The 24,821-nt window shown below is 45.7% G+C and overlaps 1 protein-coding gene across 1 annotated transcript; it reads right to left on the reverse strand.

Moving 5' to 3' along the window:
• Window positions 1-892: 892 nt before the first annotated feature.
• LOC121553302 lies at window positions 893-19,178 on the reverse strand. The gene is made up of 3 exons (XM_045211460.1): window positions 18,622-19,178; window positions 4,994-12,331; window positions 893-3,280 (listed from the first exon to the last, which is right to left on the reverse strand). The coding sequence occupies exons 2-3, from the start codon at window positions 12,089-12,091 to the stop codon at window positions 1,232-1,234; spliced, it is 9,147 nt and encodes a 3,048-aa protein (XP_045067395.1). The 5' UTR covers window positions 12,092-12,331; window positions 18,622-19,178; the 3' UTR covers window positions 893-1,231.
• Between the last annotated feature and the right edge of the window lie 5,643 nt (window positions 19,179-24,821).

The raw sequence follows: 24,821 nt of genomic DNA on the forward strand, positions 1-24,821 counted from the left end.
CCCCATATGTCACTATTCTGACATATTCTAATGAGACCATGTTGCGTAATCGCCACCACATTTGTTAGACAATATTTCATGCACACCAACCAAATTGAGGTCTAAATAATATTCCCATCCATTTTATGTTTACACCGGTAACAGATGGAGCTAATGAGAACTTCATTTTCTACAACCTGTTAAACTTCATCCCCAAAAGTACTAGCAGCATTGAAACTGTTAAATATTGTAGATAAATCATTTGTTGTATTCTTATTTACTATTCACTAATATTAGTATAAGTTGTAGGTGACCATGACATATTGATCAAATGCACCACAAGCATATCACATTCAAAATTGGAATGGTAAACATTTCTGTAAAACAGTTAATAATAAATAGCCTTAATCTAATTCATAATTCCACTACAAAAACATCAACATCAGCAATATAACAATAAGCTTTACAAAATGTCTCCGAAAACAAAACAAGATAGAAAGATCTTAAATAAGTCACATATACAGCCGCATCGCTTCACACTTACACCCCAACACACACATACACACACACTACATACGTCCACACACACTTAACATTTACACACACACACCCACACACACACACACACCCACACACACACTGCTGCTACTGTCTATTATCTATCCGGTTGCCTAGTCACTTTAGTCCTACCTATATGTACAGTACATACACTAGCTACCTCAACTACCTCGTACCCCAGCACATTGACTCGGTACCTTTACTCCTTGTATATAGCCATGTTATTTTTAGTTGTTATTCTCTTATTCGTTATTTACTTTGTATTTATTCCTTGTGTCACTATTCATATTTTTTATTTAATTTTATTTAGTATCTTTAACTCTGCATTGCTGGAAAAGGACCCGTAAGTAAGAATTTCACTGTTAGTCTACACCTGTTGTCTACGAAGCATGTTTTTTATATAATTTTTGTATTTGTTTTTATAACTATATATTGTGCTTCTGTGAAATCTGTATTTTTGCATGTAAATACTATCAAACACTTTAAAACACAGCTGTTTATTCAATTTCATGAAATGTTACTCAGCCTTTATAAGTCTCTTTGATGCTTGAACCTAGAGAGACCAGGGTTGTGTTCATTATTAGGGCACGTAACGGAAAAAGACAATTTCAGTCCATTTTCTTCCGTTTGGTGCCTAATGAACACGATCCTAACCGGACTGCTTCAGTGAAACAAAAGCTGTCAATCAGTGTCGTTACCAGTCACCGGAATCGATAGCAAAGTCCTCCAGCTCGCTCATGGTGATGATATCACGGTGGGGGGCGGATTTAGTATCATCACTGTCCACTGCGCCCTTGTCCAGCTGGTTGTGTGTGTCGTACGAAGTGTGTGTGTCGTTCACTGTGTGTGTGTCATGCACAGTGTGTGTGTCATGAGCTGTGTCCATGTAAGGTGTCTGCTCTTGGCTGTAGCTCTGTCCATATGTCTCTCTCTCCATTCTCTCCTCCTGTCCTTCATAGCCCTGGCTGCTCCAGCCCTCTCCTTGCCTCTCTCCATCCTCTGCCCAACCCTGACTCTCCTCTGTAGGCTGTGGGTCCTGGGTGGGAGACACCAAGGCAGACATTCCAGAGAGAGACCTGTGAATGGGCAGGGAGGATACGGGCATGGGCTGGTATCTCTGGGGGTATCCCTGGTAGAGCACATAGGGCCGGCTGGCTGGAGGAGCCTGGGGCTGGGTGAATGTGGCTTCGGGAAGGGACTGGGTATAACACTGTGGCTGGGGCTGAGACAGAGAGCCTCCCTGGGCTGGCTGACGGACATTCAGCTGGACGTACTTCCCCGTCTCTGGGTCAAAGAAGGTCTTGGTCTTCACCTGGACAGGCATGTCCACCACAAAGTACTGACCAGACCCCGGGTCCTGTAGAACCTTCTTCTGGGTTAAACTTTGGGTGAAGTGCTGGGGGAGGCTGAGGGAGGGCGGGGAAGGGTAGTTGGGGTCTACGTGATACTGAGGGACATTCAGGCGGGAGGTGAGGGGGGGGGGGGGCAGGGGTGAGACAAGGTGTCTGGGGTGAGCAGGGTGGTGGTGGGTGGGTGAGGAGGGTACACTGGCCGCTTGCGTTGGGACTCGGGGGTGGGAGACAGGGGGTGAGGCATGGGGTGAGGCATGGGGTGGGGCGAGGGGAAGGAAGACAGGGGCTTTGGCGTGGGGGGAGGCGTGGAAGGATGGGTAATGGGTGGATCCTAAATCAGTTGGAGAAGAGGGGACACTGGAGATGTGAGTTGGGGCGAGGGGCAGGGAGATAGGGGCAGCGAAATGGGGGGAGGCACGAGCGTGACGGTTGGAGGATCGTAGCTCCGAGGGTGAGGAGGGGACACTAGCGACCGCACGGACCGGTTTCTCCACTGGGTCAGCAGTGCTGTCTGTTTCAGTCGACTCTTTCTTTATCCTGCGGGTAGTGAGCCTCTTGGCTCTCCGTAGAGCTTTCTCACTCTTAGGAGGAACAGTCGGGGGCTTCCCAAGTGGCCGTCCTACGTCACTGGTAAAACTACAGGCTGAATCTGGCCTGTCATAGCCCCACCTGCTGGCGAACTCAGAGTCGTACAGACCTGAGTACCTGTCGGACCTGAAGTCAGACACGTCGGCTACACTGGTGGCATAACTCTCAGCATCCCCAGACATGTTGCTGATCATTGAGCGAGAGTCATCATCGTCCATAGCCACATTCCTCCTGGAGTAGAACCTGGAGTAGGGGTATGTGTAGGTGGTCTCTGAGGGGGCGGTGAACTCTTTCGAAGGCTGAGTCTCTCGAATGTGGGGGAGTCGGTGTGACGAGATGGCGGAGTCGTGATATACAGGAGTCCCGGCGCTCTCTCTCTGCCTTTCGTGCTCCTCGTCTCCCTTCTCTGATCCGCTCCAGCGGGCTGAGCCCACCCTGAACTCTTCTCCGAAGCTCTTGTGGAAGTGTGGTTTGACTGACTTGGTGAGAGAGGAGCCTCTGAAGGTGTTGTCTTTGACTCTGAACATGGTGGGCTTGCCCCCGAGGCTGGGGGAGGAGGTGTTGGAGCGGGTGGAAGGGGGGGCAGGGGAGGTAGGGAGGTGAGGTCTACCATAGGACTCCCAGTCCTCAGGGTCCCCCCTGCGTGGGGAGGGCTGGGGGGAGAAGAGGGGTATGTCCCTGGGTCTGGTTTGACCCTCAGAGCTGCTGATGGAATAATACTGGAGAGCATCCATCTTCTCCTCCTCTTTCTGTCTCGCCCTCCTCTCCTCCTCTTTCTTCTCCTCTTCTCTCTGTCGCTGTGGCTCTCTCCTCTCCTTCTCTTTCCTCTCTTCCTCTTTCTGTCTCTTCATGCTTTCCTCATCTCTTTGTCGCTGTTGCTCTCTCCTCTCCTTCTCTTTCCTCTCCTCTTCTCTCCGTGTCGCCCTCCTCTCCTCCTCCTCTATCTGTTGCTGTTCCTCTCTCCTCTCCTCCTCTTTCTGTCTCACCATCCTCTCCTCTTCTCTCTGTCTCTTCCTCCTCTCCTCCTCCTCTCTGTGTTGCTGTTCCTCTCTCCTCTCCTCCTCTTTCTGTCTCGCCATCCTCTCCCCTTCTCTCTGTTTTGCCCTCCTCTCCTCCTCCTTTCTCTGTTGCTCTCTCCTCTCTTCCTCTTTCAGATTCTCCCCTTTCTGTCTTGCTAGCCTCTCCTCTTCTCTCTGTCTCGCCCTCCTCTCCGCCTCTTTCCTCTCCTCCTCTATCTGTCTCACCCTCCTCTCCTCGTCCTTCTGTCGCTGTTGCTCTCTCCTCTCCTTCTCTTTTCTCTCCTCCTCTCTCTGTACCACCCTCCTCTCCTCCTCTTTCCTCTCCTCCTCTATCTGTCTCACCCTCCTCTCCTCCTCTTTCTTCTCCTCCTCTCTCTGTCGCTGTTGCTCTCTCCTCGCCTCCTCTTTTCTCTCCTCCTCTCTCTGTATCACCCTCCTCTCCTCCTCTTTCTTCTCCTCCTCTCTCTGTCGCTGTTGCTCTCTCCTCTCCTTCTCTTTTCTCTCCTCCTCTCTCTGTACCACCCTCCTCTCCTCCTCTTTCTTCTCCTCCTCTCTCTGTCGCTGTTGCTCTCTCCTCTCCTTCTCTTTTCTCTCCTCCTCTCTCTGTACCACCCTCCTCTCCTCCTCTTTCTTCTCCTCCTCTCTCTGTCGCTGTTGCTCTCTCCTCTCCTTCTCTTTTCTCTCCTCCTCTCTCTGTACCACCCTCCTCTCCTCCTCTTTCTTCACCTCCTCTCTCTGTCGCTGTTGCTCTCTCCTCTCCTTCTCTTTTCTCTCCTCCTCTCTCTGTACCTCCCTCCTCTCCTCCTCTTTCTTCTCCTCCTCTCTCTGTCGCTGTTGCTCTCTCCTCTCCTTCTCTTTTCTCTCCTCCTCTCTCTGTACCACCCTCCTCTCCTCCTCTTTCTTCTCCTCCTCTCTCTGTCGCTGTTGCTCTCTCCTCTCCTTCTCTTTTCTCTCCTCCTCTCTCTGTACCACCCTCCTCTCCTCCTCTTTCTTCTCCTCCTCTCTCTGTCGCTGTTGCTCTCTCCTCTCCTTCTCTTTTCTCTCCTCCTCTCTCTGTACCACCCTCCTCTCCTCCTCTTTCTTCTCCTCCTCTCTCTGTCGCTGTTGCTCTCTCCTCTCCTTCTCTTTTCTCTCCTCCTCTCTCTGTACCACCCTCCTCTCCTCCTCTTTCTTCTCCTCCTCACTCTGTCGCTCACGTCTCTCCTTCTCTTTCCTCTCCTCTTTTTTCTGTCTAGCCATCCTCTCCTCTTCTCTCTGTCTCTTCCTCATCTCCTCCGATTTCTTCTCCTCTCTCCGTCGCTGTTGCTCTCTCCTCTCTTCCTCTTTCCCCTCCTCTTCTTTCTGTCTCGCAATCGCCATCCTCTCCTCGTCTCTCCATCTTACCTTCCTCTCCTCCTCTTTGTTCTCCTCCTCCTCTCTCTGTCGCTGTTGCTCAGTCCTCTCCTCCTCTTCCCTCTCCTCTTTCTTTCTCGCCATCCTCTCCTCCTCTCTCTGTCTTGTCTTCCTATCCTCCTGTCTCTGCTTCTGCTCCTCTCTCTGTCTCGTCTTCCTCTCCTCCTCTTTCCTGTGCTCCTCTCTCTGTCTCTCTCTCCTCTCCTCCTCTCTCTTTTCCACGCTATATATGTCTCCCAGAGAGGCCTGTGTTGCATGTGTTTTCTCCATATATTGCGTTGCCTCTTCTGTAGGGAAGAACAGGTATTTTCCAGGCATGTCAACATGAGTGGGTTGGATGGGTTGTTGTGAGAAAGAGGGGTTTCTGGTCTTAACGTCGACCTGCGAGGGTATGGAGTGAGCTGGCAGAGGAGGATTCTGGGATTGATAGAGTCTTTGGTTCCTATCAATCTCAGATTGGTACCCAGGTTGGTACCCTGAAGTTGTTGTATGTTCTGGTTGTGGCACAGTGTCGTGTTTAAGAGAGTGTGTATCTGTTGTCTCTGTGAATCCCTCAGTAGATTTTGCCTCATTGAATGAGATTGCCTGTTTGTCTTTTTCCCTCAGATTGAACATCCCTTTCTTTCTCTGTTCCTGCTCCATGGAAGACAACACTCCTATCTTAGCCTCCATGTTTAGTTTGGAGGGAACCTCTGGTTCTTTCACAGCTACTGCTTCTTTCCTCGACATCCCTCCCGTCACTGGGTGGTCTTGTTGTTCAGTTGTCAAGACTGGACATCTACTGCGGCAAGTCTGTATCATGGGAAAATATCCATCCTTTCTGCTTGGACTGTGCATGTTAGGAGAGGAATCTTCTTCTGTAGAGATCACCTTTAGTCTGGCGTAGTCTGCGATGGCAGTTGGGACAGTAGGCAGCACCTTCTCTCTTGGTTTCACCTCTGGTTTACAAGACACCTTTTCACTTGTTGGAAGTGCTGGGTTATGCTCTCTCTCTTTTGCTGTTGTTTCCACATTGTTGTTCTCACTCACTCCTGACACAACACGGATGGCTATACTATCAGTGTGAACATTATTGTCACCAGTGGGTTTCTCTGCTCCTGAAGAAACATGTTTGGTAGTTTTGTCGTTGTCAATCTCACTTATTAATGATACAACACGGATAGTAATACTTTCTATGTGTAAATTCTCCACTTGGCCATCTTCAACGCTGACGTCTTTGCCACCTTGAACGACACTGCTCTTTGCCATTTCCACTGGTGCAAGGTCGGCCTTGCCGATGGTTTCATTAGTAGGAGGGTTGTTATTTGCGTAGTCGTTAGGGTTTCGTGCAGTGATGCCATGTTTAAAGAGGAGAGGTTGAGTTTCAGCCAACTGTTTATTTTTAGCCGGTTTGACCTCTGCTGAGCGTCCATCTTTAACTGCAGAGGTGTCATGGAGTAGAGTTTCCATCCGAGACTGATCTCTCCCATACGATGGAGGAATCTCCTGTGAATAATTCTCGTTCCTCACAGTCTTCTCATTTTTTGGGGGGTCTTTCTTTGTGGTTTCAGGTGCACTTCTAGCCTGCTTACTCTCACTTATAACACATTCAGTTTTAGGTTCACCTTTCCCCTCTGGCAACTGTGTTTGCTGTTTAACTCTGGCCTTTTCTGGAATTACAGGCTCAGCAAATGTAGTGTCTTCTCTTTCGCTTGTTACAGTTGATTTAACATTATTATCTGAAACTCTTTCATCTGCAATGGGAGCCATGGCTGGAGAAGTCTCTTGTTTCAAATGGCCTGAATTGTTTTTGGGAAGTTGGCCTGAGCTGAGTTGATTTTTATTGGAAATAATTGCCTCTTCTTCCCTGTTTATCTTATCTTTTACTGGGGTGGGTTGTTGTGGAGTAAAAACATTATCTTTATCCACCGAGGGTTCTCTTATGGTCACCATTATCCCCATGATCTGCAAACTGTCATCATCTGAAACTGCCTCACTCTTCCCAAGAACAAGTTTAAGATCATTTTGGTCGTCAGAGATGGTCTCATTTTTACTTTCCTCCTTCTTTGAATGGAGCACTGCCTTTTCAGTTATATCACTGACCTTTGACCTGTTTCTGGCCTGTTCCAGTGATGCTGTTGACTGTTGACCATCACTGACAGCCGATGCTTCAGTTTTAGCTGGCTCTTTATGTTGTGATTGAGGTGCTTCCTTCCTGATGCTGAGTTGGCTGTTGTTTGTTTGTTTTTCACCCCTGGATGGATCATTTTTAACGCTCTTCACTTCCTGTCCACTCTGACCTCTCTCTCTGTGTTCCTGGTGCTTGGTGGGGTTTCTTGATAAGAGTCTGTCTCGTTTACCAAAACCTTTCTCTTTGATGGCTGAGATCTCCTTTTCAGCGTGGGCCTTCAGTTTTGACGTCAGTATCTCTTGCTTGGTCTGGCCTTTCTCTTTTAGTGACAGAGCTCTGAATGAGGACGGATGGACGTCTTTACTCATTGCTGCAGTCTGGTCAGCAGGCTTCGTCTTACTCTCAATCTGACTGGCCAGTTTGAATTGTTTGGATGACTCGCTGTAAACCCATTGACCCTCACTCCCCCGCTCATGTTTATTAGTGGCAAGTGCATCATTCGGAGTCTTTTCACTCTCATCTGTTGCAGCTACATCCTTAGAGGGCTGTTTGTTTTCCTTAGCTGAAACTGCATGACTGAACCCGTATTTCTCTCTCAATCTGTTGTAGTCAACTCCCCCCCTGTCTGCTCTTTCATACCTGCTGATGGGAGAGACATCTTTCTGCTGGAGTGTTTTGTTCTCTGCCTTTGCAGATATGGTGTGATCGGTGAGATTGTCATCTGTTGCTGCAACGGCTTCATTGACACTGTACTTTTTCTCTCTCCGTTGCTCTCTCTTCACCTGTTCATAGTCTCTGGTAGTGAGGATATTGTTTATACCGTATCTGTCCTCACTGGCTGACCATGAACTGTACTGAGCAGGTTCATCATTCTTTGCTTTTGCAAGCTCTGCTTTAGCTAACTCTGCTTTAGCTTGTTCTGTTTTAGCTAACTCTGCTTTAGCTAACTCTGCTTTAACCAACTCTGCTTTAACCAACTCTGCTTTAGTTAATTCTGCTTTAGCTTGTTCCGCTTGAGTTTTAGCTAACTCTTCTTTATCTGTCTCTACTTTAGCCAACTCTGTTTTTGCTAGTTCTGCTTTCACTTGCTCTGCTTTAGCTTGTTCTGCTTGAGCTTTAGCTGACTGTGCTTTAGCTAGTTTCACTTTAGCAAGCTCTGCTTTTGCTTGTTCTGTTTGAGCTTTTGATAACTCTACTTTAGCTACTTCTGCTTTACCTTGCTCTGCTTTATTTTGTTCTGCTTTAGCTTTAGGTAACTCAGCTTTAGCTTTCTCTGCTCTAGCGCTCTCTGATTTAGCTTGTTCTGCTTTAGCTAGCTCTGCTTTCACTTGTTCTGCTTTCGCTAGCTCTGCTTTAGCTAACTCAGTTTTAGCTTTCTCTCCTTTTTCTAGTTCTGCTTTAGCTTGCTCTGCTTTAGCTAGCTCTGCTTTCACTTGTTCTGCTTTAGCTAGTTCTGCTTTAGCTTGCTCTGCTTTAGCTTGTTCTGCTTTAGTTAACTCTGCTTTAGCCTGTTCTGCTTGAGCATTTTCTGCTTTAGATTGTTCTGCTTTAGCTAACTCTGCGTTAGCTAACTCTGCTTTAGCTATTTCTGCTTGAACTTGTTCTGCTTTATCTAGCTCTGCTTTCACTTGCTCTATTTTAGCCTGTTTTGATTTAGCTAACGCTGCTTTATCTTCCTTTAATTTAGCTTGTTCTGCTATAGCTAGCCCTGTTGTGTGCATCTTATTGGGGTCATTCGTAGTACTTTTGGGATATTGGTGACTGTTATTTGCACTAAATTCTCCTTTTATCTGTTGCAATATTGTAGCAGTGCTGTCAGTATACTGGCTGTGATCTTTTGCCCATTGTGCTGTTACAGCTGCATTGTCTGTGTATTGTCTGTTCTCATTCTTGTGTGATGAATTCCACTGTATATCCTGGTCATATATATATCTTTCGTGTCTGGGTAGTTTGTTGTCGTCCACCCATGGGGCATGTGGTTTTCTCTGAACAGGTTGCTCTCTTTCTGTCAGGGTGTTATGGACTGAATATGTTTTATCACCCTCCGAATACAGACTCTGTTTTCTGTGGTCTTGTCCTTTACCCCTGTACAAGTGATCATTTTGGTTCTGATACTTCTCTTTGGTGGTGAGAGATTCCTCATTGACTCGATACTGATCTACAGTTCCATACTTGTCCATAAAAGTCCCAGAATAGTATTTTTCTTTTACAGGGTCTCTGATGATCTGCTGACTCAGAGGGTAGTCTGTGTTTTGAGCGAATCTGTTTGACAGTTCCTCCTGATTGGCCAGTGTGTGATCAGGAACTGGAAGCGTTTCCTTATATGGAAGGCTATTTTTACCTATTAAGACTTCACCTGCTGGATGCACCCTTCCATCAGATACATACTGCTCCCCCTGTTCTCTCTTTTCTTGTTGTCCATATATATTCCACTCATTTCCATATTTCTGGTTTGGGTCCTGCTTCATTGTAGCTGCTCTGTGTGAGGGTAGAGACTGTTTGTCTTTTTCTATTAGTGCAGCGATCTCCCCTTTCCATGGAGGCACGTCTGTTGTAACTCTGTCATTCACACCCAACCCATATTTGTTCTCTCTCACTTGGTCATATCCACATGCCTTTGTGTATCTCTCTACTGTAGCCTGGTTTGTATTGGGCTCAATAATTTGTTTAGATACTAGTGCATCTCTGTTTACAGTGTTGGTTTGTTTTGCAGTGATTCCATCTCTCCTATAAGTGTCTATGACTGCCGGGGGTGGGTTAGGGGTACAATTAGGGCTAGGGTAAGGTTTGGGCTTAGTGTTAGGGAGGGGTGATCTCACTGTAGGAAGGGTGTTGTCTAGGCCTGGTTTTGTGGGTCTGACTTGCTCATACATATGATTTTGGAGGAGCTCAGTCCTATTTATTTCATCTGGTTTAATAAATTGTGTTAACCCACCTTGGCTGTTCTGACTGGTAGTGAGCTGATCTCTACTACTGTAGTTTCCACTGTACTCCTGATGGTAAACCATCTCCTCCTGAGTCTGAGACGACCTCACTGCCTGATAGGCCTCTGGTTTACCTGTGTAGTCCAAGTGTTGGGAAGAGTGTGCAGTGGTTGGCTGCAATGAGGGGCTATACTGTGGGTTGGTATGGGGGTGAAATGAAGTGTCTACTGCATTGGGCTCCTCCTGTACTACCTCCTGGGGAACAGGGATGTCTAAGATAGCTGGCATATCTATCACTGTGTCTCTGGGCTCATAGCCGTCCAGGTTAGATTTACTCCTGCCAGTCACCTCCAGGCCTTTGAACTTGGTGGGACTGTAGGTGCTTTTCACCCTCTTCCTATTGTCTTTTAGGTTGAAGAGGAGACCGGAGGCTCTGGACTTGTAGCTGGACATCCTCACCTCTGGTGTGGCCCCCCTTCTCTCCCTCTCTCTCTCGCCCCAGATGGGGGGCTGTTCGAGGGTGAGGGGGGGTGAGAGGGCGTACTGTAGCACCTCTGAGGTGGTGTCAGTGTCTTGCGGATTGTGGATGACAGGTGTCAACAGCTGGGTGAAGTTAAAGGGAGTGGTGCTGGTGTTGCTAGCGACTACACCCTGCTCCACTGCTACTGTGCTAAATTTGTTGCTAAAGGAAATTACACTGTTCTTGTTGCCTTTCACTACACTACTCTGCTCGGCGCTGTTTAGGACCGTTGTAACACTCTGCTCTGTGGTCAATTTGGTAAACCGCTCGGTGTGCTGGAACTCAGTGACGGCGCTGACAGCATCTTGGCCAAGTCGGGACCTGGTAGGAGAGACTGTTGAGGGACGGAGTGAGGGATATCTGTTTGACCCCACGCTCTGGGTGCGTTTCCAGGGTGGATAGTGACCGGCCAGCTCAGACTCAGAGCGTTTCTCTAGGGCCGAGGCCTTCTGCAGCACTGTGGAGCCCCCCTCCATGGGCTTACGTTGGGGTCCATACACTGTCTCCTTGATCCCAGGGGGCGTGTAGAACTGCTGTTCGAATGTCAGCTCCTTGTACATGGGCGAGTCGTACCATTTAGGGAAGTCTGCAGGGGACATGAACCCGGAGACACCTCCCTGCTGGAAGGGGAATCTGTTATGGTCTCTCCACAGGGGCTGGAAGGGGCTGAACTCACTATGGAGAAAGAAGTTAGAGGTTGAGTTGAGCTGCGCAAACATGCTTTGTTTACTGTGGGAGGATCTCATAAAGGAGGATGTTTTGTCCATCTGAGACACAGCAGAAGATACCTCAGAGGGGTACAGGCTGTTCCTACTGGGGGGTAAGGGGCCTGTCTGCCTGGGGAAGGCGCCGGCCGCGGGGAAGGGGCCAGTGTTAAAGTTATGGGGGTACGCCGTAGAGAACTCAGACAGCTCTCTCTGGATGCTCATCAGAGCTGACTTGTCCCAGGAGGACTCATTGTTCCAGTCCCTGAGTTTCCCCTCCATCCACCCATCCCCACCTCCATAACCCTCCGAGCTAAAGGCTTTGATGAGAGAGGAGACTCGGGAGCGACTGCGACGCTGCTGCCAGCTGGTGTCGGACCCTCCATAACTCAGGAAGGACAGTCTCTCCTCCCTCAGAGTCTTCTCCTGCTGAGACACGTCCATGAAGGAGCGCTGGAATGTGGTAGACACCCTTCCCTCTGTCCTCCTCTCCCCTTGCCCCTCCCACCCCGAATAATCCTGGTTCTCTAAACCACACTGTCCCGTCCACATCCTTCCCTCCCCCTCCCAACCCGCCTCACCCCCTCCCTGTCCATACTGCTGGAGACTGAGGCTGAAGCTCTCTTGGGCGGCTCTCTTGAGAGCATCCCTTTCCCTGTCCTCCTTCTCCCAGCCCTGGCTGTCCTGGGCAGCTATAATCTCTTGGCTGAAGGCCTGGTGTCTCTCTCTCTGAGCTGACGGTGAGGAGCCCAGGTCAGAGTCGTTGTAAACAGCTTCTTCCCCGATGCAGAGGCTCCTGAAGGATCGGTCAGTCAGGCTGCTGACCTCACGGTCTGTGTCGTCCAGGATCGAGCCTCCACTGGATGTGTCGCTCATGCCGCCGCTGCTGTGCTTCCTGTGGCCGCTGCCCCTGCGGCTGAAGTGGCGCTTCTCCACCGTCGTCATGGGTAAAGCTCAATCACACACCTCACACACACACTCACACTCACTCAGACACAGCTCATGTCTAGTGTTCAGTCACACACCCAGGCAGCAGTGTTTAGCTGGGGCTGGGTTAGGACACCTCAGAGGGGCCCAATCAGTCTCTATGGAGGGCTGCAGCCCCAAAGGCGTGGTTGTATTCCTGGTGGCCCCTAAGGCGTATTGCATTTGTGTAGCAGAAGGAGCCACGACTTCCTGTGTGTCCTGCAGGAAGAGAATAGACGAGAGAACAGAGTTAAAAGTGGAAAAGGCCTAAAATTGTTCTGCACTTTAGCCTAAATATATAGAATGAATGTCTGACTGTGTCTTCACGACCATCAGACCTTTTCTTTGTTGCCCTAAAAGGGAACATACCCTAAATCCGTAAACATGGGCACCCTCATAGATATCATCCTGACTAACTTACCCTCTAAATACACCTCCGATGTCTTCAACCAGGATCTCAGCGATCACTGCCTTATTGCCTGCATCCGTAACGGGTCCGTGGTCAAACGACCACCCCTCATCACTGTCAAACGCTCCCTAAAACATTTTAGCGAGCAGGCCTTCCTAATTGACCTGGCCCAGGTATCCTGGATGGATATCGATCTCATTCCGTCAGTAGAGGATGCCTGGTTGTTCTTTAAAAGTAATTTCCTCTCAATCTTAAATAAACATGCCCCATTCAAAAAATACAGAACTAAGAACAGATATAGCCCCTGGTTCTCCTCAGACTTGACTGCCCTTGACCAGCACAAAAACATCCTGTGGCGTACTGCATTAGCATCGAATAGCCCCCGCAATATGCAACTTTTCAGGGAAGTTAGGAACCAACATACACAAGCAGTTAGGAAAGCAAAGGCTAGCTTTTTCAAACAGAAATTTGCGTCCTGTAGCACTAACTCCAAAAAGCACCTCCTCCCAGCTGCCCACTGCACTGAGGCTAGGAAACACTATCACCACCGATAAATCTACAATAATCGAGAATTTCAACAAGCATTTTTCTACGGCTGGCCATGCTTTCCACCTGGCTACCACTACCCCGGCCATCAGCTCTGCACCCTCCGCTGCAACTTGCCCATGCCCCCCCCCCCGCTTCTCCTTCACACAAATTCAGACAGCTGATGTTCTGAAAGAGCTGCAAAATCTGGACCCCTACAAATCATCTGGGCTAGACAATCTGGACCCTTTCTTTCTAAAATTAGCCGCAGAAATTGTCGCAACCTCTATTACTAGCCTGTTCAACCTCTCTTTCGTAATGTCTGAGATCCCCAGAGATTGGAAAGCTGCCGCGGTCATCCCCCTCTTCAATGGGGGTGACACTCTAGATCCAAGCTGTTACAGACCTATATCCATCCTGCCCTGCCTTTCGAATGTTTTTGAAAGCCAAGTTAACAAACAGATCACCGACCATTTCGAATCCCAACGTACCTTCTCCGCTATGCAATCCGGTTTCCGAGCTGGTCATGGGTGCACCTCAGCCACGCTCAAGGTCATAAACGATATTATAACCGCGATCGATAATAGACAGTACTGTGCAGCCGTCTTCATCGACCTGGCCAAGGCTTTTGACTCTGTCAACCACCGCATTCTTATTGGCAGACTAAATAGCTTTGGTTTCTCAAATGACTGCCTCGCCTGGTTCACCAACTACTTCTCAGATAGAGTTCAATGTGTCAAAACGGAGGGCCTGTTGTCTGGACCTATGGCAGTCTGTATGGGGGTACCACAGGGTTCAATTCTTGGGCCGACTCTTTTCTCCGTGTATATCAATGATGTCGCTCTTGCTGCTGGTGACTCTCAGATCCACCTCTACGCAGACGACACCATTTTGTATACATCTGGCCCTTCATTGGACACTGTGTTAACAAACCTCCAAACGAGCTTCAATGCCATACAACACTCCTTCAGTAGCCTCCAACTGCTCTTAAACACTAGTAAAACTAAATGCATGCTCTTCAATCGAACGCTGCTGGCACCCGCCCACCCGACTAGAATCACTACTCTCGATGGGTCTGACCTAGAGTATGTGGACAACTACAAATACCTAGGTGTCTGGTTAGACTGTAAACTCTCCTTCCAGAATCACATTAAGCATCTCCAATCCAAAGTTAAATCTAGAATCGGCTTCCTATTTCACAAAGCCTCCTTCACTCATGCTGCCAAACATGCCCTCGTAAAACTGACTATCCTACCGATCCTTGACTTCGGCGATGTCATTTACAAAATAGCCTCCAACACTCTACTCAGCAAATTGGATGTAGTCTATCACAGTGCCATCCGTTTTGTCACCAAAGCCCCATATACTACCCACCACTGTGACCTGTATGCTCTTGTTGGCTGGTCCTCACTACATATTCGTCGCCAAACCCACTGGCTCCAGGCCATCTATAAATCACTGCTAGGCAAATCCCCGCCTTATCTTGGCTCATTGGTCACCATAGTAACACCCATCCGTAGTATGCGCTCCAGCAGGTATATCTCACTGGTCATCCCCAAAGCCAACAGCTCCTTTGGCCGCCATTCCTTCCAGTTCTCTGCTGCCAATGACTGGAACGAATTGCAAAAATCTCTGAAGCTGGAGACTCTTATCTCCCTCACTAACTTTAAGCATCAGTTGTCAGAGCACCTTACCGATCACTGCACCTGTACACAGCCCATCTGAAATTAGCCCACCCAACTACCTCATCCCCATATTGTTATTTATTTTGCTCATTTGCACCCCAGTATCTCTATTTGCACATCATCTCTTGCACATCTATCATTCCAATGTTAATACTAATTGTAATTATTTTGCACTATGGCCTATTTATTGCCTTACCTCCATAACTTGCTACATTTGCACACACTGTATATATATTTTCTGTTGTATTTTTGACTTTATGTTTTGTTTTACCTCATATGTAACTCTGTGTTGTTGTTTTTATCGCACTGCTTTGCTTTATCTTGGCCAGGTCGCAGTTGTAAATGAGAACTTGTTCTCAACTGACTTACCTGGTTAATAAAGGTGAAAAAAAAGAATATATATATATATAACTTTATATCAAGCTACTAAAAAGTACAAGAGGATACTGGTGGTTGTTTAGCATTTGAACAAGAGCTATATTTAATTAAATCGATTTTCTGTGAATTAAGCAGCAATGTTCTGTATGTGTTGGAAAAATTGTGTAGCTGTTCCGCACTCAAAAAGGAGATTCATGGTTTCTTTTTAGTATTTATTTAATTCAGGGGTAGATAGATAGACAAATGTTTCGGCCTAAGCCTTGGTCAGTGTCGTGAAAGCCATATGAAAATTAAGCTCTTTGGCGTTGAAAGAAAGATGCATATGCAGAAAATAACCCCCAAAACTACTGTAAAATATGGTGGTGGATCTTTGATTTTTTGGGGCTATTTTGCTTCCACTGGTCCTTGGGCCCTTGTTAAGCTCAACGGCATTATGAACTTTACCCAGTACCAGGACATTTTAGCCAAAAACCTGGTTGCCTTTGCCAGGAGGCTGAAATGTGGCCGCAAGTGAATCTTCCAGCAAGCCAATAAGCCCAAGCCCACATCAAAAGCCACAAAGAAATTGTTAATTGACCACAAAATCAACATTTTGCAATGGCCATCTCAGTCTCCGGACTTGGACCCCATTGAAAACCTGTGGTTTGAATTGAAGAGGGCAAATGAAGGATATCAAGGATCTGGAAGATCCCTCCCAATGTGTTCTCCAATCTCATAAAACATTTTAGAAAAAGGCTCAGTGCCCTCATCCTTGCAAGGTGAGGTATTGAAAGGTATTGCAAATGGAAGCCAATAGTTTTGACCCCTATCTTTAAAAAAAAAAAAAATATGACTTGTTAAACAAAATCTCTTTCTCTGAGCAATTGTATTAGTATAAAATAATATAATTTGTTGGAACATTTGTTGGAATATATAATGTTGGAACATTGCTGCAGGGAATTGCTTCCATTCAGCCACAAGAGCATTAGTGAGGTTGGGCATTAATGTTGGGCGATTAGGCCTGGCTCGCAGTCGACGTTCCAATTCATCCCAAAGGTGTTCGATGGGGTTGAGGTCAGGGCTCTGTGCAGGCCAGTCAAGCTCTTCCACACCGATCTCAACAAATCATTTCTGTATAGACCTCACTTTGTGCGCGGGGGCATTGTAATGCTGAAACAGGAAAGGGCTTTCCACAAACTGTTGCCACAAAGTTTGAAGCACAGAATTGTCTAGAATATCATTGTATGCTGTAGCGTTAAGATTTCCCTTCACTGGAACTAAGGGGACTAGCCCGAACCATGAAAAACAGCCCCTACCACTTTGCGGCTGAGCCGTTGTTGCTCCTAGACATTTCCATCTTCACAATTACAGCACTTACAGTTGACTGGGGCAGCTCTATCAGGGCCGAAATCTGACGAACTGACTTGTTGGAAATGTGACATCCTATGACGGTGCCACGTTGAAAGTCACTGAGCTCTTCAATAAGGCCATTTTACTGACAATGTTTGTCTATGGAGATTGCATGGCTCTGTGCTCGAGTTTATACACCTGTCAGCAATGGGTGTGGCTGAAACAGACTGCTGCTTGCTCAAGGATTATACAACAGAATTGTACCTGAGGCAGTCAAACTTCAGCTCTCAGAACTGAAAAGAAGACATTAAATGGAAAATATGTTCTAGACGACGAAAACAATCACCTGATCTGATGCAAATCAGTCAAAATCCTTTCCTTTTCATTACCCACAATTCCCATCAATGAATAACATATCCTGTGTCTCTAAAGAATAACTGAGATCTGAAAATTGTTAAAGTTGCTAACAGCGCTACGGTATTGTGCACATTCCCTTGGGAACTTAAAGGAATGTTACACTAAAAATGTTGGTTTGGGATATTTAGTTCGCTTATTGAATTACTTAATAGCCATATTTTGTTGAGTTAGAATTGCATATAAAAGTACCATTCACCCTGAAAATATAAGATAGCTTGCAAACACCTCAATCCAACTCATATTGTACAAAAGTATTTTGAGTGGAATATCCCTTTAAGCCTGATACAGAATTGAAACGCTTTATGAAAGGATACAACACCAGAAATCAGTATTTGCTGTGTGTTAACTTGCATAGCAGTGCAATACAGTAATGAAGCAGTGTTAAACGGGGTAATCACTGAGGAGTGTAATACAGGGTGATCATCATGGGTGTTTAATTTTACTGCAGCTGCCAGGCAGTCGTCACCCGGCCCAGAATATCTACTGGGCCATTAATACCTCCTGACCTGACTGGGAGTATCAGACAGCACTCATTACATACCAGATACGCTACAGTAACTAGATGCAGACCACACCACACAGATCTAATACTATAGAATATCTACTGTACATTAGTACTCCTGACCCGGGGAACAACACATTCTGTCATCAGATATATGCTAGAATGGATTAAATAGATTAAACCAAACAAGCCACTATATGTCAGCTAAATGTACAAACAGAAACTCTTCCATAGGTATTAGAATCCAAATGAACCATAATGTAGATTTTGATTGCACTGACCTAGGATTCACAGAAAAGCTGCATTCAGTATCGCTGAATATTCATCGTACATCCATCATACCTGCCCAGTCTTAAGATACACTACACAGTGGGGAGAACGAGTATTTGATACACTGCCGATTTTGCAAGTTTTCCTACTTACAAAGCATGTAGAGGTCTGTAATTTTTATCATAGGTACACTTCAACTGTGAGAGACGGAATCTAAAACAAAAATCCAGAAAATCACATTGTATGATTTTTAAGTAATTAATTTGCATTTTATTGCATGACATAAGTATTTGATCACCTACCAACCAGTAAGAATTCCGGCTCTCTATTCTGTACTTTCAACTTTGTGGCAACAGTTTGTGGAATGTCCATACAGAAATGGTTTGTCGAGATCGGTGTGGAAGAACTTAACTGGCCTGCACAGAGCCCTGACCTCAACCCCATCGAACACCTTTGGGATGAATTGGAACTCCGACTGCGAGCCAGGCCACAGCATTTTTCCAACATCTATTGGAAAGCCTTCCCAGAAGAATGGAGGCTGTTATGGTAGCAAAGGGGGACCAACTCCATATTAATGCCCATGATTTTGGAAAGATGTTCGACGAGCAGGTGTCCACATACTTTTGGTCATGTAGTGTCCTTCATTAAACTTAGAGATTGTCTCTAGTCCTAGCTCCACAGTCTCTGATACCACTGGGCCTCCCTTAAAATGGCTGGTGGTCATTTACAGTTACACCTTACAGCTACTGAACCCAGCAGTATATAACAGAAACCATTAGTGTACTTTTGGCCATGTTCATGGGTTTCAATTGCAGTCAGTCCAATGCAGTGAAAGACTGTGCAGCAACAGCTATTTTCAGTGAATGTGTCAACCATGCAGTACCCATGGGAGATGAGTGCACATGCATTCCTTCATACAGTATCTATCTACCCCTGTTCATGACCAAAGATAACACAAAGCAGTGGGTGGAAAGAAACCGGCGTACTGTCTTACCTTCTGCTGCTGTATTCCATATTTGTGTAGTGATCTTTTAGTAAATCCTCAAACACAAGTCTGTCCTGCGGGAGAGCCTTGGCATGGTGCACCAAGCCAGCAGCTGCAGAAAGACAGGCCCTTTGTTGCCCTAACAGAGCCCTCTCAGACAGCACACTGACCGCTCTGTGCCTCTCTACTTAACATGCTGCTCTAACCCAGTCCTCCATCCATACAGTACTCTCTCAGGCCTCGGAGCGCCTGGTCAGATGCTTGGTTAGACGAAGGGTCTGAAGATCAGGCGGAGGAAGACGAGCCGTCCAGGAGAAAGCTAGTGTTGTAGGCTGGGGACGGTTACCAGGGCCTTCAGCTAGTACACGTAGCCAGCTATCTGACAGACGGTCGGTGTCGAGTGTCAGACAGATGAAACAAACAGGCCCCTCAAACTATTTATAAATCTGGTCCGCTAATGCTAACGGCTAGTTGCTAACAGCACCTCTGAAGAACATAAAACATAGAAGAAAAACATGGGACTAGAGTTAGAAGAGAAAACCCTCCAGATCTGTTGTTGTGGTAAGGGTCTGGGGGGGCTTGGGCACATGTGCCCCCTTGGGAAACAGAAATAGCCTGTTGAGCTCACCCTTTTCATATGGCTACAGAGAGAAGAGCTACAGCGTTGTTGTTGTGGCGGTGTAAGAGGTGGAGCTGCTTTAGAGCTGTCAAATCCACAAGCGGCTCCTTGCGTTACCTTATCGCGGACACTGCCAACGGATGCAACGAAACCACACACAACTTTATGTCTGACAAATCCCATGCAGCCGCGTTAGAAGTTCATGCAGCCGTGTAACAAGTTCAAACACTCGAATGCGTGATGTTCTGTTGTCTACACCTATATTAGACTGATAGCCTATCCCCATCCAAATTAACATGGAAAAATGCATAAACCTACACTTTCTATCACCGTTTTGAACTTCTAACGGGTAGGGATAATAGGAATGGAGTGTTTTTTGACACACAAGAGCAGCCGCTGACCGATTTGTCAGCTCATACCACAGTTACACCTCCAACACCGCCAAAACATCCTCTATGTAGGCCAACACGGTTAAACGGTCGATCTGATTGAATCAAGGCCTTACAACAGTTGTTGCATTCAGGAGAATTCAGAGAGAGATAGATTATTTCATAATACTCATTGCTCTCCCTGGTGGCAGCATCTGGCTGTTCCCAGTCAGGGTTGTGAGGAAGAACTGGAGGAACTATACTGAACAAAAATATAAACAATTTCAAAGATTTTACTGAGTTACAGTTCATATAAGGCAATCAGTCAATTGAAATAAATTCATTAGGCCCTAATCTATAGATTTCACATGACTGGGAATACAGATATGCATCTGTTGGTCACAGATACCTTTAAAAAAAGGTAGGGGCGTGGATCAGAAAACCAGTCAGTATCAGGTGTGACCACCATTTGCCTCACGCAGCGCGACACATGTCCATCGCATAGAGTTGATCAGGCTGTTGATTGTGGCTTGTGGAATGTTGTCCCACTCCTCTTCAATGGTTGTGCAAAGTTGCTGTTGGCCTGGAACACGCTGTCGTACACGTCGATCCAGAGCATCCCAAACATGCTCAATGGGTGAAACATCTGTGAGTATGCAGGCCATGGAAGAACTGGGACATTTTCAGCTTCCAGGAATTGTGTTGTATGAAAAAACTGCAAATTGTAAAGTGGCCTTTTATTGTCCCCAGCACAAGGTGCACCTTTGTAATGATCATGCTGTTTAATCAGATTCTTGATATGCCTCACCTGTCTTGGCAAAGGATAAATGCTCACTAACAGGGATGTAAACACATTTGTGAACAAATTTGAGAGAAATAAGCTTTTTGTGCATATGGAAACATGAGACCAAAACTTTACATGTTGCGTTTATACTTATGTTCAGTGTAAATTAATTTGAGGTCTTTTATAGATTCCATCCCTGCAGACTCTCACTGAGGTAAAGGCCAGAAGGCAGAGGAGGGGGAGAGCGGAGGTGTGGGAGGTGTCATACTGCCTAACACCCTTACGCCCAATCCTCCCCCCTCCCTTTTCCCCCTTCCTCCCCTTCCCTACTACCGCAACATTAAGAGGAGTCCTCTCCACTACATTTGCTCTCCCCCCTCTCATGTCTTCCTACCGCCCCTCTGCCTTCCCCTGCAGTCCACATCTATAATAGGAAATAGGCCTTCTCCCAGGGCTGGCCTGTCTGGGTGATGGACACACACACATGGGCTTTAATGGAAACACACACACACACACACACACAGCCTGTTACTATGCCTCAGGAAAGGCAAAGAGGTCCTCCCTCTCAACCCCCCCTCCCTGTTACTATGCCTCAGGAAAGGCAGAGGTCCTCCCTCTCAACACCCCTCCCTCTTACCCACCTCTCACCCACTTCCCCTTCACCTTCACCCCCTCGCTCCATACCAACCTGGTCTCAGAGCATTTAATATTATTCTGTACATAAATCTGAGACACTCCATTTAGTATGATATGTTACGTTTTGTATTGGTATGTAAATCACGTAACGAAACTAAACAAAAAGAAGAAGAAACTATACTATGGAACAAAGATCAATTATATAAAGAATGATAGTAAAAAGCTCTGGAGTACTTTAAATGAAATTCTAGGCAAAAAAGCAAACTCGGCTCCATCCTTCATTGAGGCAGATGGCTTGTTCATAACAAAACCCTTTGATACTGCCAACCACTTTAATAACTTTCTTGTTGATAAGATTAGCAAACTTAGGCATGACATGCAAACAACAAAAGCTGAGCCTTCATATTCATGCATAATAGACCAAACAATGAAACACAAGCGCTGTAGTTTTGAGTTCCACAAAGTGGGTGTGGAAGAGCTGGATTTTTAAAACATATCTATAAATAAGGACAAACCACCTGGTACCGACAACCTGGATGGTAAATTGCTGAGGTTGGTAGCGGAATACATTGTGACTCCTGTTTGCCACATCTTCCATTTAAGCTTAGAAGACAGTGTGGGAGGCAAAGGTCATTCCACTACCCAAGAATAGCAGAGCACCCTTTAATGGTTTAAACATCCGACCAATCAGCCTGTTACTAGTGTTTAGCAAACTTTTGGAAAGAAATGTGTTTGATCAAATACAAAGTTATTTTACAAAAAACAAATTACCAACAGACTTTCAGCATGCTTATAGGGAAGGGCACTCAACATGCTCAGCACTGACACAAATGACTGATGATTGGCTGAAAGAAATTGATAATAAGAAGATTGTGGGAGCTGTTTTGTTAGACTTCAGTGCAGTTTTTGATGTCATTGATCATAACCTATTGCTGAAAAAACTTAGCTGTTATGGATTTGCATCCTCTGCCTTTTTATGGATTGAGAGTTAACTATCTAAGAGAACACAGACGGTTTTCGTTTATGGAAGCCTCTCTCATGCAAATTCAGTTGAGTGTGGTGTACCGCAAGGCGCCAATATTTTTAGTTTTTACTAATGACCTTCCACTGACCTTGAATAAAGCCTGTGTGTCTGTACGCTGACAACTCAACAGTATACACATCGGCTATAACAGTACAATAAATAACTGACACCCTTAACATAGAGCTCCAGTCAGTTTTAGAATGGGTAACTAGCAATAGGCTGGTGCTAAATATCTAAAAAACTAAAAGCATCATTTTTGGGACAAATCACTCGCTCAACGCTAAACCTCATTTAGATCTATTATTGAATAATGTGGCGATTCAGCAAGTTGAGGAGACTAAACTGCTGGGTGTAACCCTAGATAGCAAGCTGTCATGGTCAAAACATATAGACTCAATGGTTGCTAAAATGGGAAGAGGTCTGTCCACGATAGGGCGTTGCTCTACCTTCTTGACATCTCAGTCGACCAGACAGGTCCTACAGGCCCTAGTTTTTTGCGCCTGGACTACTGCCCAGTTGTGTAGTCATGTGCGGCAAAGAGGGACATAGGTAAATTGCAGTTAGCCCAGAACAAAGCAGCACATATTGCACTTACATGTACACGGAGTGCAAGTATAAGTAACATGCATGTCAATCTCTCCTGGCTCACTATTGGTCTTTGTGTGAGGTATTGATGTGTTGAAGGTACCGGAATGTCTGTTCAAGCAGTTGGCACACAAGACATGCAACCAGCGGTCTCTTCACAGTCCCCAGGTCCAGAACAGAGGCTGGGAAACGCACAGTATTAAATAGAGCCATGATTACGTGGAACTCTCTGCCACCCCAGGTAAATCAAGCTAGCAATAAAACCAGAGTAAAAAACCAGATAAAATAACACCTTACTGCACAACTGGGACTGTGAAGAGACACAGCCATTTTATTTATCTTGTATTGTAATTTGCACTGTATTATGTATTAGATCTAGATGTTGTGTGTATGTAATGATATGTAGGCTATGTGTGACGTTTGAAATGTATGTAGTTCAGTCCTTGACTAATAATGTTCTGTAATATGTATTATGCCATGTTTCATGTGGACCCCTGCTTTTGCAGCGGCTAATGTAGATCCTAATAAATACCAATACCAATGTATTAATTTGTGGATGTCCATCACCCATTTCACATGATATGTTTCAAATTAAAATTCGTACTATACTGTATGTTACGAATTTGCTAAACGTACAACATGTTACGAATTTGCGAAATGTATGATATGTTATGAATTCTAGCTAGGTAGCTAGGTGGCTAAAATTAGCTAGCTGGCTAATGTTAGCTAGGCTAGGGGTTAGGGTTAAGGTTAGGATTAAGGTTTGGGAAAGGGGAAGGGTTAGCTAAAAGGGTTAAGGTTAGGGTTAGGGGAAGGGTTATCTAACATGCTAAGTAGTTGCAAAGTAGCTAAAAAGTAGTAAGTAGTTGGAAAAAGTTGCTAATTAGCTAAAATGATAAAGTTGTCCGTGATGACATTCGAACTTGAAACCTTTGGGTTGTTAGACGTTTGCGTTATATGCCCACTTATCCACATTGACCAACCACCCTACTTTCGTTTTTGCATTAAGTCACCATCTGTCTTATGTAACCATACCAAATGTAACATATCACACTAATTTGAGTGTCTCGGATTTACATTTACTACAGTGAGGGAAAAAAGTATTTGATCCCCTGCTGATTTTGTACATTTGCCCACTGACAAAGAAATGATTAGTCTATAATTTTAATGGTAGGTTTATTTGAACAGTGAGAGACAGAATAACAACAAAATAATCCAGAAAAACGCATGTCAAAAATGTTATAAATTGATTTGCATTTTAATGAGGGAAATAAATATTTGACCCCTCTGCAAAACATGACTTAGTACTTGGTGGCAAAACCCTTGTTGGCAACCACAGAGGTCAGACGTTTATTGTAGTTGGCCACCAGGTTTGCACACATCTCAGGAGGGATTTTATTTGACGCCTTATTTGACGCCTTCTTCACAACAATTGAACCTCTCTCCTTGAAGTTCTTGATGATCCGGTAAATGGTTGATTTAGGTACAATCTTACTAGCAGCAATATCCTTGCCTGTGAAGCCCTTTTAGTGCAAAGCAATGATGACGGCACGTGTTTCCTTGCAGGTAACCATGGTTAACAGAGAAAGAACAATGATTTCAAGCACCACCCTCCTTTTAAAGCTTCCAGTCTGTTATTCTAACTCAATCAGCATGACAGAGTGATCTCCAGCCTTGTCCTCATCAACACTCTGTGTTAACGAGATAATCACTGACATGATGGCAGCTGGTCCTTTTGTGGCAGAGCTGAAATGCAGTGGAAATGTTTTTTGGGGATTAAGTTCATTTTCATGGCAAAGAGGGACTATGCAATTAATTGCAATTCATTTGATCACTCTTCATGACATTCTGGAGTATATGCAAATTTTCATCATCAAAACTGAGGCAGCAGACTTTGTCAAAATTAGTATTTGTGTCATTCTCAAAACTTTTGACCACGACTGTACAGAGAATTCATTCTAGATGAGTATGACATTCTGGCATTTAAAGCATACTTCATTTTTGAAATGTCACATACTATAAAACATTCTATTTTCGCATACCTATAAAGCCTACTACAAAAGAACGCAAGTACGTGTATTCGGATACGCCCACTGGTAAGACTGTGGGACACCTATATATCCTCTTCTGACTGTGGGTGGAATCTGGTTGATCACTCTAATCTGCAGCATACCCTTAAACAACCTACAACCA

This window comes from Coregonus clupeaformis, chromosome 37, assembly GCF_020615455.1.
Source record: "Coregonus clupeaformis isolate EN_2021a chromosome 37, ASM2061545v1, whole genome shotgun sequence".
NCBI classification, from domain to species: domain Eukaryota; kingdom Metazoa; phylum Chordata; class Actinopteri; order Salmoniformes; family Salmonidae; genus Coregonus; species Coregonus clupeaformis.